The sequence below is a fragment of the Eschscholzia californica genome, unplaced genomic scaffold (assembly GCF_041429995.1).
Source record: "Eschscholzia californica isolate CP2 unplaced genomic scaffold, dmEscCali1.0.p SCAF_1, whole genome shotgun sequence".
Lineage (NCBI taxonomy): Eukaryota > Viridiplantae > Streptophyta > Magnoliopsida > Ranunculales > Papaveraceae > Eschscholzia > Eschscholzia californica.
Genome location: NW_028238198.1, coordinates 67735984 through 67751004, shown reverse-complemented (window position 1 = coordinate 67751004; position 15021 = coordinate 67735984). Strand labels below are relative to the sequence as shown.

Genomic DNA, 15021 nt, shown 5'->3' with positions numbered 1-15021 from the left:
GGTCTGTTCGTGATGAAAATTGTTGAGTTGTTTTCGCGAAGGGAATTGTTGAGTTGTTTTCGCAAAGGGAATTGTTGAGTTGTGCAACACATATTTAACTAATGTTATTTTGACATTTATTTACATATAATATACATCTCTTACTTCTACTCCAATCTATGCAATGGACAAGACTCAAAGAAACTTCATATCATAATGGGACTAAATTCAAATAAATAAAATTTAAAAGAACGAACCATGTGTTATTGGAAAAGAGAACCTTTTATCTAATAAATAACTAATATTTTGTTTTATTTATGGGTTTTAGTATAGGAAGAGCATTTTTTAGCAAAGGCAGTGCATTAGATAGGGAGAGCACTCTTTTTAGAATAGGGAGGGATAAACATTTTTTTAAAATGTCCCAAATTTATACTTTGGTTCTCCCATCTAGGGATGTCAACGGGGCGGGTTTGGGACGGTTCATCCCCTTCCCAACTCTGTCCCGTTAGTAAACGGGTTTTACCATAACCGTCCCAATAATCAATCGGGATGGATATTCAATTACCATAACCGTCCCAATTAAAAATTACTAAATCATTACCGCCCCGCCCGCACCATTTAATTTTTTACGAGTCGGGTCGGGTCAAAGTATTTTGTTTCACAAAAGTTATTTTAGTTTTAAGTAACATAACAATTGTTAACAGAATTTTGTAAGACTTTGAGTTTATCAATCATAAACACTACAACTACTTAAATCAATATAATAAAATAGGTGGATGAGTGCTGACCGGGACAAACACTTCGATAAATCCAGCCGTCCCATCCATGTCAGCACTCTCATCCACCAGAGGATTGGGTGACTCATCCCACCCTCATTTCATGGCGGACAGACACAGCTTTCGGTCCTGCCACTTCTCATTTCTCTCCATAGAAACCCTTTGCTTCAGAATTTCTCCCAAAAATGGATAGGCTCCAGAAGCTCCAAAAATCAATAGGCTCCAGAATTTGATATTAGACAGCAGGAAAGGTCAGTTTTTGTATCAATTTGATTTTCGGTTTCCTCATTGTTATGTTCTTTCAATTTGATTTTCGGTTTCCTGATTTTTATGCTTCTTCCTTTGGGGATTCAGTCGATCTCTTCTCCGAATCTATTTGTGCTTCTTCCTGTGGGGGATTCAGTCGACGCAGGAGAGGTTAGTTTTTTTGTTCTCTTCATCAACAAACTGAGACTGAAATCATAGTAATCGGATTCAGGAAAATAGGAAGAAGTTAGTGGATTTTCTATGTGAATTTTGTGATTCAGGAAAAATACGAAGAAGTTAGTGGATTGTCTATGTGAATTTTGTGCACACTACATGTTTGGTGAAATGTCTACGCAAATTTTTTTGGATTATGGATTGTATTAGTTAAATGTCTATGTGAAATGTCTATGCAAGGTTTCCTTCCAGTTCCTTTAGAACTCTTATACTGCGTAAATTCTATTACTTAGCAGTTCGACAATGGGGGTGAGTCTTTGTAGTTTCCTTCTTGCTTATGATGCTTCTGTATAGTTGTACATAATCCATAAAACCAAAACTTTTGGTAAAAAAGAATTTCTTGAAAATATCCGAGTCAACTATTTAGTTATTGAGTAACACTAGAAGATATAAAACTTTGTTATGCCAATTCATTAAAGATAGATGTTAGAACATGTGGTGTTGTAGTCATTGAATGAGTACGTTGTCAGCCCCTAAATTGATGTCTTCTTCTCTGAGTGGGTAAGTCGTTTTATGCCAAGGAATCAGATGATGTGTGTTTTTCACTTCTAAATCGGTGTTACTTCTCATTAACAAAATATTAGGGCAGCATTTCATAGGCCGACAGGATGGTCTAATATGATGAAGAACCAACCTAAAAAATCATTGATTTTGTAGCAATAGGCAGTTGGTAATCTAACAAGAACAATTGATTTTGAATCCGATTCACTCACAATCATCAACAAACTGAGGCTGAAATCATAGTAATCGGATTCATGATTTACATTTCCGAAGACTGAAATTCATAAAGGTTTCCTTTGAATTTCTTTAGTGTTTACATTTGTGAAGATTATAGAACTCTTATACTGCCAAATGACAATTCAGGAACTTGAAACCTTGATTCATGTTGTCTGTTTGTTAGTAAATGCGTAAATTCTTTCACATAAGCATGTAAAAGATCACAAATTCTATTAGTTAGTAGTTCAGCAATGGGGGTTTGTCTTTCATGAAAGTACAGATTGTAGTTTCCTTCTTGGTCGTACGCCACGGGTTCTGCTACTTAGCGGTTCCGACCAATCACTCCAAACTGTAATCTTCATTACTTGCTTCATATTTTGGTGAAGTGTTAAACAGGAAAATCTAAGCATCACAATTGTAAAAATTAGTTTTTTGTGTTATCATTAGAGTTCACACTTCATGTGCAGTTTGGTGGAGCATTTACTTAGACAAAAGTAATTGTTGTTAAGAGTTTTTCTTTGTCTTTTTTTTTTTCGCGCATCTAGAATGAAGTTTATACTGGATTTTGCTTTCGCACGACTGCGATGTGATTGTGTTTTGCCAACAAACATTTCAGGGCATTTCCTTGCTGAGGTCACTAAGGAAGTTTTGTTTGATCTTGAAGCAAGCAAATACCAGGTATTTTCAACTACATATTTACCATTTCTTATACCGGAAAATCTCATTTTATTTAGAGAGTAAAATTTTACTCTCAGTAGGATAGGGTAGGGGTACGAAGATTAACATTGGAAAAAACACGGGATTAGAAAGAACTTTATAGTTTGCCTCTTTTCACAATATAACAACTTAACAAGTCGATTTGTAAAGTAAGGTAACTAAATGCTCCTGAAACACTTTAAAATCCAATTACTATCTTGGTTTATATTGCTGTTGTTTTGGTTTGATTAAATGCCTAAAGAAGTTTTGGTTACTGATTCTGATTATTTTAGTAATTGGTAGCTTCTTCGATGCTCTACTTATTTGCTTTAAGAACCTCCTTAACTACCAGCTGATCATATTGTTGTTCTTTTTCCTAATCTTGTACTCATCCTAAAATTTTATATACACAAAGACATAGACAGTTAAATGCTGAAACGCGCAAATATTTGGAAGAAATTGATTGGGGGAAGATCCAGCCTTTGACTTTCAGTAATAGGTTTTAATTTTCTTTTCAAATTGCTGATGAAAAACAAACCTAAATGTTTTTTTTTTTAATTTTCATAGATAGGTGTTTGGGTTTCATCTGCACTTAATTATAGACCGTAGCAGTTAATGGAGTGTTTTAAATTCAAGGTGTGGAATATTCCCTATTATTTTTCTTTGTTAGACTGAAATACAATCGTTAACTGTTCATCAACTCCTCAACAGGTAATGGGGACGAATATCTTCGCTTATTCTTTTTTAATTTCATGTTTGTTTCATTATATATATATATATATATATATATATATATATATGTATGCGTGTCTGTTTGTGTGTCTTTAATTAGTTTCTTTTTTGAAGATGTGTCTTTGATTAGTTTGTTTGATTGATTGGTAGTCTGGTAGATACTTTAGCCATCGAATTTTTGGTTAATGGAAATGAATATTACTTATTCTGTATGCATAATGGTAATTTTTGTGGAGGATCGAGGACTTGACTGGATCATGGAGTTTCGGCAAATCGTTATTTCTTTACATAGTTTTATTGATGTTGTTACATGATTTTTATAGGTTGAGACTGCTGCTGTTTCACGAGGTGAGGTTGGCGTTAGGGAGACTTGGAACCCTCTGTAGCCGGTATATTCCTGAATTTAAATTTCTCTCCCATGTTTAGATGTATCACTACGTGATTTAAGGTGATTTTGGTGAGTGCAGATGCATGTTGTGTTAGTTGTCTAAGACTTTGGTACTAAAAATTTGGAAAATAGGAGGTTGGTTTTACTAATTTTTTTCTTTTTTCATATTTGTTGGTGCAAATGTTTCAAGTTAGACTATGAATTTTGGGTTTTCCAAACAGATATCCAAGTTCTTCACTTGCTGCAGCGTTTTTGATCTTCAAAATCTACTAGCGAAATTGGCTGGGAAGGCTTTTGTAGTTGTTGGTCGAATAGGACTAATGAATCTTTATGATGCTTTTTTTATTTAGCTGAATGTTACTTCTGAGATCTTATTTTGTCCGGAATTTGGAGTTAACGTTCTTTTCTGAGAACAATTTTCTTTGAGTGAACACTAATATGAATGCGTTAGCAAAGGTTTGATTATCTGACTATTGAGTAGTTTTTGAGTTATATTTTCACTATCCGAACTTTGACATCAAGTACTTTTATAAATATGCTCATGCAGATTTTGAGTTATATTAGTAAACTGAAGATGTCTAATTCGGATTAATTGGAAATTGTATTATTATTTAGTTTTTATATGTAGACCATGATTCTTAAATTATGCTAATATAAGTGGATTACTTGAAGATTATTTACTAATTACTACTTTCAATAGATTCACTACCACATGGTGAAGATTATTTATGTGATACTTTAACTATATTTTCTTTGATCTTGCAAGTATACCGATTTGAGAGTCTGCATTCCTTATAGATGGAATTAGACCTAAGATTGTAGAATCCATCGAAAAGGCAGGTTTCAGAACCAAACCTTTCTTCATAATTTTCCCAATACCCTTTTATCTACTATGTAATAGTTTTATAATTGGCTTTGAGATGCCATGGACAAAGTATGTTTCAAAAACAAACATTTGTTATTGTCATTTATCTCCAGCTCAAAGTCTTAAAAAATTGAGTTATATTTCATAATCAAAGTACGTTTCAAAAACAAACATCTTATTCGAGCGAATCTGGTAGACAGACTGATGGTAACTTATGCGCACCAAAGTACCTGCCAGAAAAGCCATCCGCAGTCGTCTATCCCAATTTTTTTATTCGTAGACGATAAAATTGTTATCTCACTCCCAATATAAAATGCAATACAACTGAAGATATTGGAATCATGTACTGCTAATCGAGGTGATAGGCGTGACCGTTACATCGATGAAGAAAATCGCATTATGTGGGACTTATTGATCCTCCGGAGTATGCTATCACTGGAGGGCATGGTTCAACAGGAATCCCTATCAGTATCGACACAACGAACTGCCACAGGAAACTAACATTGGAATTTCTCAGGCTCTTTGTCTCTGCACAGTCAGGGTCGTGTTGGGCCAGTGGGTGGAGATTATTGGGTTTCTTGAAGTCTCGGGACAAACCTTGTAAAGATTGCATTGCTGGAAAATCTACCTATAGTGACAGTTGTTGTTATCTGCATCAATGGTTTCAAATTGATAAGTTCACAATGTTAACCTAGCTCACTGACCATAAGAAGGTATTCATTTTGTCAGTTACTCCATTTTCATGGTTGTTTGATCTACATTCGTGCCCAATATGTAAATCGCCCAAACAAGATCTTTTTTCTCCGTAGTAATCTACATTCGTGCCCAATATGTAAATCACCCAAATCAGATCTTTTTCCTCCGTAGTAATCTACATTCGTGCCCAATATGTAAATCGCCCAAATCAGATCTTTTTTCTCCGTAGTACTTTGATGGACAATGACTACACCAAGGTCGATAAAGTATAAATAAGATATTTCTAGGAGTATAAACAAAGACCATAGTATAAACTGAACAAGCGTTTTATGACAGGTCATCCGTGGGATTGCTTTTCCAAATGGAGTCTGACAAATTATATTCTTGGAACAAAGATCAATTGGTTCGAGTTTGACTCTCAAACTGGCCAGGTTGTTCATTCTTTGATGTGTCCAAATTTTGTCGAAACCTTTGGGTTCGAAGTTTACCTAATTGTTTGTTTGACTCAATTTTCTCTTGCTCCATTGTTGTCATTGTGAAAATGTTGCAGGCATGGAACAGTCAGCTCAACATAGATCACAGTCTTAGTGGGTTTACATGACAAGTTTATGAGATTTTGAACACTCAGCTTAACATAGATCATAGTCTTGGTGGGTTGACATGACAAGTTTATGAGATTTTGAAATTTTGGGCGTATTTATTAAACAAAAAAGTATGTATAGAGCCCTAGAGAACCTGTTGGGACAAAAAATATTGTACATATGAGTTTATCATCTTTTTGTCCTTGATAGAGTTGCATTTAAGAAAGGAACCTCTGAAATGAGATTTATTTTTCCTCTATGTTTTGGTTTGCAGGTTCATTTACAAATTTTTGATATTAGGAAGAAGCAACTACTTGCGTAGTGGTGATTCTTCTATGAATATACTAAACTAATTGTACACTTTATAGTTAAGTTTATTATAGTTGTAAATATACTACCCACTGTTGCGGATGTACATTTATGCATCCTCTAATGATCTTTTCTCCTTTTTTTGTTTTTAACTTACACTTGATGCCTTATCTATTACATGGGTATTACTCTATTATAATAACGTCGGTGTTCAATGAAACTTTTATACAATTTGTATCTGTTCTTTTTATTTAGTTTTAATTAGTCTGATTCAGATTTTTGAGATCAAAATCTTTATAGATTTTTGCATTTTAATTTTTACTCTAGCCACGTGATGGGCCATATCTTGGCTGCCCACTCAACAATCTATATAATAAAACAAGAGTATTTTTTCATGTTCATCAATTATATATATTCAAACGCGTTAAATGTTTCAAAACAGTTCCGTGCTATAATCTAGTAATATAAAACATAAAATAATTAAATTGATAACATAAGATTAAAGTTTTAGAAACATAACCTTAAATAAAACATATATTTAATATATAACATACTAATCGGTTCGGGGCGGAGTTTACTATGTAATACCAAACCCGTTCCGAACTCGATTAGTTTTTTCTAACTTCATACCAAACCCGAACTGTTTAATTAACGGGGCGGTAAAACCCGTCCCATTAGGGGCGGGTTGGGGAAAAAACCCGTCGGTTCAGGCCTAATTGCCACTCCTACTCCCATCAAATTATTTTGGACCAAAAGAGAGAGAAGAGAGTATCCTCCTGTTCGACTAAAAACCTTCGAGAGAGAAGAGAGAATCATGTTCGACCTAAAACCTTCGATCAAATCAAAGAGATAGAAGAGAGATAAACCTCTTGTAAATGAGAAAAGCCCTAAATCTGTTTGATTCTATCTAAAAGGTAGATATAGAGATAGAAACCTCAACCTTAGATGACTAACACAACACTCATCTCTATAGAGAGTTTGTAATTCTTGTTATTGCTTGATTTCTCCATGAATTTTTAGGGTTTTAACACTAATTAAAGTAACTTTTGAAGATTTCAAGTATCAATATTGCAATGAAGAATACAAACAAGAATGTAACTCGAAAAATATATAAGTGACATTTACATAAAAGAAATTTCGCTTAGCATAAATAAAAATTCATGAACACCAACTGAAAATTTTAAAAAAATTCGGCCAAAGCGGTTGAAAAAACAGACTAATTTCAGCCATCTCAACTGAAATTTATTACTATTTTCAGCGGGACCGACCGAAATTTGTTATCTTTTTCAATCGACCCAACCGAAATTTGTCATCCTTTTCAGTTGTTACTACTGAAATTTGTTGTCTTTTTCAGCCGACCCTACTGAAATTTGTTGTCTTTTTCAGTCGATTCAACCGAAAATTCTTTACGAAAAAAAATGACGTAAAACACTAAAACGTTTGTTCAACCATAGAGGAAGACAAGAAAATGATATTTCTTTACCTGAGACATATTATCTTCATTATAAATGTCTTTGTTTAAGTCGATAACTTCGTTTAAGTCGATGGTTTCGTTTAAGTCGATGAGTTCGTTTAAGTCAAAGGAATCTTCTTTCTTAATGTAGGTTACCTCCTTCATTAACGGTGGTTCCTCGTCCATGAGATCCTGAGGCATCTTTAAAAGCTCGAAACTAAGACTATAGTGATGGTAAACTTTGCAAATTTTTTAATACTAATGGTGATGTTGATAGTAGTGGCAATATTAGCGGTTTGGTTGTTTATGTGAGAGAAACTACAAGTGAATAAAATATTTGATTTATTATTAGTTTTTATCTAAATCCTTCTATTTTGACACTATTTATTAAGTGATCCTTATAACGCCTCCTTAAACTAATTTGGTAAAGGAAGAGCAAATACACAAATTGACCTTTCTAACGCACTGCCTTTACTAAATAGTGTTCTTCCTGTACCAAAAGTCTTTTTTATTGGTACACTTATGGAGCCATTATTAATGTATTCGTATATACAGCGGATAAGCATGGTTTAATATCATTGAGTAAAGGGGAATAACTATGATTTGTTTATCCTAAAACCAATCTAGATGGGAAGTTCAAAACTTTTTGCTTCCTTTTTGTATTGAAACAGGGTCCGAGAATACCCAACATATTGGCCTAATTGGATAGGAGTACTGGGCTTCCATGGCCAACATGTTGGGCCAACCAACCCAAACTGCCTATTATTTGGCGGGTTGGGTTGAAGTAGTTTAGCCGAGGGTTGGGTCGAAGAAGCTCAGCCCAACCCTCTCGAACCAAAATATAGAAAAATATATTTAATTAAACAAAACTAAATAATGTCATTTGGGCTTATATGGCCAACTACCCAAATCTTGGTAGTTATTTAGTGGGTTCAATCAAACGGCTTAGCCTCACTTCCTTCAAATCAAAATATAGAAAAACGTGTTTGATTAATGACTGTCTTCCCATACAACAAAAAATAATCTAAGTTCGGTTTTTTAATTTTTTAGTTTGTGTTTTCAACAATTTCTACATGTTAGCAAGAAAAAAGTTGTTTACAAAATAGGTTAATTTTATGATTCAAACACGATAAGTGAATAAATAAGTTTTATGAGTATCAAGATAATATTTCTAAAGCATTTTCTTTGTTTGCACGGTGTGTTAATTTTACAATTTAAACATGATAAGTGAATAGATAAGTTTTATGAGTATCAAGGTACTATTCTAGAGTAATATGACTATATGAGTATCAAGTATTTCCTTTAACAAAAAAGAAAAGAATACAAGTATTTAATAATATCAAATGCGTCTTTATAAATAGTGCCAAATACATTTTTTACCAACAAATCAAACATCAAAACAAACTTGTAAATTCTATAAATGATTTTATTATTTATCATCCAAAAAAGTAGTTTGAATTAAGTTTAAAGTTGGGTCTTTGTCTTATCCAAAATTATAGGATTTTACATTAAAACTCAATTACCATTCCAATCTCAAGTAACACAAGAATGCTCTCTTTTAAGTGGAGCATCAATGCTTTTCTTTTTTTAAAAGAATCAGCATCAAATATCTCTCAAAGCATCAACAAGGGACATGAACAAAGAGTCTCCAGCATCAGTGAGCCGCGAGATTCGGAGGCTGGGGTTGTCTCGGATCTGAAATCAAGACAGTATTTCTCCCTTTATACCTTTTAATAGTTACTTGGTAGTTATAATTTATGATTCTACATCACAGTCTCGATTTTAATCGAATCCTTAACAAGAAGCATATTAACTCTCCACTGCTATCCTTATTCACGGGCCTGGATCTAATCTCTTTTATCGTTTGCCTTTTGTTGTTGCACGCTTATAGTACCATGAGCAGAGTTAAGCTTGTGTTCATCCTGATTATCTTCCATAGGGTTAAGATCATTAATCGTCCATTTGCTGAACTCTTATGCCTATCAACCAGAACAGGAATAAATATCATTCATCTTAATTTCCCTTTTGACCCTGGTCGACACAAGAATTCGAATACTAATCTCAATCCTCATCATAAAGTTTCTGTTGCTTATACTCCTACTCACCTTTTGATGATAGCATTGGACTATGGTGACCTTATAGATTTAACTCTGATTACTATTTCTGTAACAAGTTCACTTCACCCCTTTTCGCAATTTTATTGCTTGCGTTTGTCGGGTTAGCGAAGTACCTATACTTGAGCTATAACGGCGATCTCAATTTTCAGGTGTCTGACTTGTTTCTACTTTGTAGAATTCGATCGGATATGGTCTCTGAATATGGAGAATACTGGCGGGATACCGCGGAATCATCCTATGGTTCCATCTTGCAGACACCTTTGTTTCTTCTTGAAACTATGGGTGTATGTTTAATCCATGTTAAGTGTTACAAGATGTTAGGTAAGGGTTTTATCTTTAATTCATCCAGACGGACTCTCAAGGTCAAAGTTTTTTCATGCTTAAGAAGAGATGCCAGCCTCGCAACTTACAGAATGAAGAATGCTATACGAATCGAAGTTCTTTTCTGCACTTCTTCAGCTCTGATATTTTGTTTTACTACTTTATGTATTGTAATTTTGTTTTTGTACTTAGGTTATTGTAATAGACTCTTAATGTTAATGTATTTTCTTTCAACAAAAAAAAAAGAGTTAATTCCTATATGGCCCCTACTTTGTGACCAGCTTCCTTTATGGCCCCCTTTTTTTCGTAAATTCAAATATGACCCCCTATTTTCAGGTAAATGTCATTACTACCCTTCCTAATTCTAAATTTAAAACATTAAAAAAAAATTATTTCCACCTCACCCCTCTCTCTCTCCACCTCATCTCACCCTACACCTCACCCCTCTCTCCAATTCACCTTTCTCTCTCTCTCTCTCCAACTCACCTCTCTCTCTCTCTCTCTCTCTCCAACTCACCCCTTTCTTCTCCGGCCACCTTCAAACTTTAAAAAAAAAAAATTTCTCTCTCTCTCTCTAATTTTTTTTTTTTAAATCTCTCCACTCTCTATCTCTCTAAAACTCCGGCGAAAGGGGTTTCCCTTCGCCGGAGGATCTGTTCATGAACAGAGATCTGTTCGTGAACAGAGAGTTGTTCTCTGTTCACGAACAGAGACCTGTTCGTGAACAGAGAGTTGGTCTCTGTTCACGAACAGAGACCTGTTCGCGAACAGAGAGTTGTTCTCTGTTCACGAACAGATCTGTTCGTGAACAGATCCTCCGGCGAAGGGAAACCCCCTTCGCCGGAGTTTTAAAAAGAGAGAGAGTGGAGAGATTTAAAAAAAAAATAGAGAGAGAGAGAGAGAGAAATATATTTTTTTTTGTTTTAAGTTTGAAGGTGGCCGGCCGGAAAATTATAGAGCCGGCCACCTTGCCGGAGAAGAAAGGGGTGAGTTGGAAAGAGAGAGGTGAGTTGGAGAGAGAGAGAGAGGTGAGTTGAAGAGAGAGATAGGTGAATTGGAGAGAGAGAGAGAGAGAGAGAGGGGTGAGGTGTAGGGTGAGATGAGGTGGAGAGAGAGAGGGGTGAGGTGGAAATAATTTTTTTTAATGTTTTAAATTTAGAATTAGGAAGGGTAGTAATGACATTTACCTGAAAATAAAGGGTCATATTTGAATTTACGACAAAAAGGGGGCCATAAAGGAAGCTGGTCACAAAGTAGGGGGCCATATAGAAATTAACTCAAAAACAAACAATGCTCTTTTTAAGTTTTTCAAAATTTTACTTCATTTTATACCCTTCATATAAGAGAATTACTAAAAGGAAAACGAGTGTTAAGGTCAAAATATTTGACATAATAAGTAAAAAGGCACTTAACTTTATTAAATAACTAAAATGTGTCACATTATTATATATAATTGTCAATCTTGTTTGAAATAATATGACTAATTAGTTTTTAGGTCATTTTGTAAAAAACACATTCCAGAAATACCCTTATCATCTTTACTTTCACTTTTCCTCTCTCCATCTTTACGTTCTCTCTCGAGAATGTCCTAGCCTCCATCTTCTTTAGTTTCTTCAACACTACTAAATCTAATTCTCTGACGAAAATCTCATGGCTGAATTCATATCCATGGCTCTCTCTCTCTACCAGTTTGCACCTCGTTGCTTATATGGTTGGTAGCTTGCTGACCAGAAAAGCTAGCGTCCTCTGTTGTGGTGTTTCCCCTTTGAACCCTAAGTTAATACAACTCCTTTTCTCAGATTCAATCCTCCTACTTCCTTGAATCGAAAAATACTAATTCTTTTAATGCCAGACTTGCTGATTCTCTTAAATTAGGGCAAACACAAGTAACAATCATCAAATAGATATGAGCACTGTCAATAAACTTACATCCATATTTGAGATTTTCTTCTCTGGATTTTTTTAGGCATGTGATCTAGTGGGTTAGTTAGAGAGGGAGAAGATTGATATTTAGGACATGTAGTTCTTCTTCTTGGCATAAGTATTGAAAAAGAGAATTCCTTTGTGTTACAACAAAAAAATGAAATCAGTTTTTGGGATAACTGAAGAACCAATTCTGTTTTTTTTTTTTACTTGTATACTACCTATTAAGGCATTTCATTTCTTCTTTTTCAAAATGTGATGTTTGTCCCGGTTGCATCGGTTGCACCCATAGATAGTGGACGAGGTGTCTAATTTGCACCAGCAAATTACATATGGCCATATGGGTTAATTATGTGATCGTATCCCGAAGTGTTATGTGAAATTTTGAAGTGGGGATGAATAAGATTTGGTATTTACAAGTAGAGAAATGATCTTTTATTTTGCATTGACATGATCAAGATAGGAATACAACAACAGAGATGTGACTGAAGTAGTACTTGGGGTTGATCATTTAATATATGTAGAACAGTTATGAGGGGGGAACTTGATATTGTTATTTGACCCTTATACCTTGTAAGTGTATATATGAATGGGTTAGTCGATGAAAAGTTGATCATCGTTGTAGGCAAGTCTAAGAGAATCATGCCCAACAAAGGCGAGTCTTGCAGACTCGCAAATCATGCCCAACAAAGGCGAGTCTTGCAAATCGAGTTTGCAAGATAAGCAACTCAAGATTAAATTATGCAAACACGCGTTTGCAGTTTGCGTTATGCAAACACGCGTTTGCAGTTTACATTATGCAAACACACGTTTGCAGAACTGATTGTTGCAAACACGTTTGCAGAACTGATTGTTGCAAACACGTTTGCAGAAAAATGTAAAGGAAAAAACATCGTTTTTTTCTGAGTTTTTTTTTTTTTGAAAAAAATTATTGAAAGTGGATCTTGTTAGAAAGCTAATGAAAAATCATTTCTAAATATATAATTTTTATAGAAATCCGACATCTCAAACAAAAGTTATATCGATTTAAAGTTAAAAAAAATAAAATAATTTAGTTACACAAAATGGCAAAAAAGGGTATTTTAGTATTTGTACACTTTTTAACCTGAATAATAATTTTCAAATGTTTCATGCTTTTTCACTTATTTTCTATATTATTTTGACCTATATAGAAATTACCCCTTATTAAAACTTCTAGATATGTTTTCTTCCCTTTTCCCCGACCAATATTTCGGGCCGGGTATGCCCAAACCGGGTTCTTTTTGGTTGTCGGGTCTCCCCGGTCCAGGCAGTTAGGGTCGGGTTTCGGATTTCCGTACCGACTCTCACGGAAGAACAGATTAAGGGGACGCGTTTAAAACGACCTTTTATACCCCACCGACTCTCACCGAAAAACAGATACCAAAGCCCAAACCCAAATTGACAACTCACTCTACCCTTTTCCCAGTTCACACATCCCATTATTAACCTTTCCTAAATCTCCTCCGCTATTTCCAATTTCCCCATTATCAATCCTCTCAATTCTTGCAACTTTCATTAATGGCGTCTCCTCCGATTCTTCCGATTTCAGGTTCAAACGCCGCTCAATCTCTCCCTACCGTTGCCTCGCCTGCTTTTCGAGCTTTCATCGCTCGTCTTTCTGATTCCGTTCAAGTTGCTTTCTCTCAACGTCGTCCATGGCTTGAACTCGTAGATCGATCTGCTTTGAACCGTCCTGATTCAGTAACAGAAGCTATTTCTCGTATTCGTAAAAATTTCACTTACTTTAAAATCAATTACTTCACTTTACTTGCTTCTGTTCTTGCTTTCTCTCTCTTCTCTCATCCTTTCTCTCTCATCGTTCTTCTCTCTTTACTTGCTTCTTGGCTATTCCTTTACATCTTCCGTCCTTCCGATCAACCACTTGTTATCTTTGGACGTACTTTTAGTGAACGTGAAACCCTAGGTTTACTACTTGTTTCAACTGTCGTTGTTGTTTTTCTCACTAGCGTTGGATCTGTTCTTATTTCTGCTTTGATGGTTGGATTAGCTATTGTTTGTGTTCATGGTGCTTTTAGGGTTCCTGAAGATCTATTTCTTGATGATCAAGAATCAACTACTACTGGTGGATTTGCTTCTTTCCTTGGTGGTGCTGCTTCTTCTGCCGCCGCTGCTGCCGCTCCACTTGTTGCTTCTCGTGTTTAAATCAAAACCTACTAAAATCAGATCTAACTAATCTTAAAACAAGGTTGGTTAGGGCAAAATTCATTCTTTTTTGTTTCTATTTGGTAGATAAGATATGATTCTTGTGGAATTTGATTAAAGATTTTTATGTCAATTTTCTTTTACTTTATTAAAAGATTCAGATCTGAAACAACGTGAATTTTAGTTTGTAGATCTATTTTACTACTTGCTTAATACTCTACTATATGTTTGTTCTTAACCAAAGTTTACTGTTTTCTGCCTATTTGATGGAAAACCATTCATCACATTAAAATTTCAGTGATTTTGACAAAATCATTGATTTGCTCAGTAATTAGCCAAAATAAAGAACACTCACAAAACCCTAGCTTTTTGATCTTCTTGTGTTCTTGTCACTGATCACAGCTGCTTTGAATTGGTCAAATAACTTCTTAAAGTATCACTTTTGAGTCTCCAAGCCAATCCCCCAACAAAGATTTTAGTAGAAGTAGCATCTCACCAAAAGGGGAATTAAAGAATTGAAACCCTGAATTGGGACTTGATCCCGATGATCCAAGCCGGAGAATTGATCGATAAGCCATGAAATATGAACTGAAACAGATGGTAACTAGATTAAATTAGATATTTGTGAAGAAGACTCGCTAGAGTTGATTGATAAGCCATGAAATTTGAACTGTAACAGATGGAAACTAGATTAAATTAGATATTTGTGAAGAAGACTTGATCAAACACAAAGATGGATAGAAACTCAAGTTACTGTTGATCCACCGAGTAAACGCTATACATACGAGTGAGAAGGTTATACAT

The 15021-nt window shown here is 34.8% G+C and overlaps 1 protein-coding gene and 1 long non-coding RNA gene across 2 annotated transcripts in view; both read left to right on the top strand.

Moving 5' to 3' along the window:
• Positions 1-14386, top strand: part of LOC147568540 (PRA1 family protein B1-like) — a 47289-nt gene extending 32903 nt beyond the window's left edge. The window contains exon 2 of the mRNA XM_086654960.1: positions 13322-14386. Coding sequence (XP_086511086.1) covers positions 13573-14217 — 645 coding nt within the window. The 5' untranslated portion in view covers positions 13322-13572 and the 3' untranslated portion in view covers positions 14218-14386. The remainder of the gene's footprint in view (positions 1-13321) is intronic.
• Positions 864-6119, top strand: LOC147568541 (uncharacterized). The gene is made up of 5 exons (XR_015238302.1): positions 864-1006; positions 1110-1172; positions 2569-2630; positions 3704-5760; positions 5880-6119. It is a non-coding gene; the product is annotated as an uncharacterized LOC147568541 (long non-coding RNA).
• Positions 14387-15021: the final 635 nt, after the last annotated feature.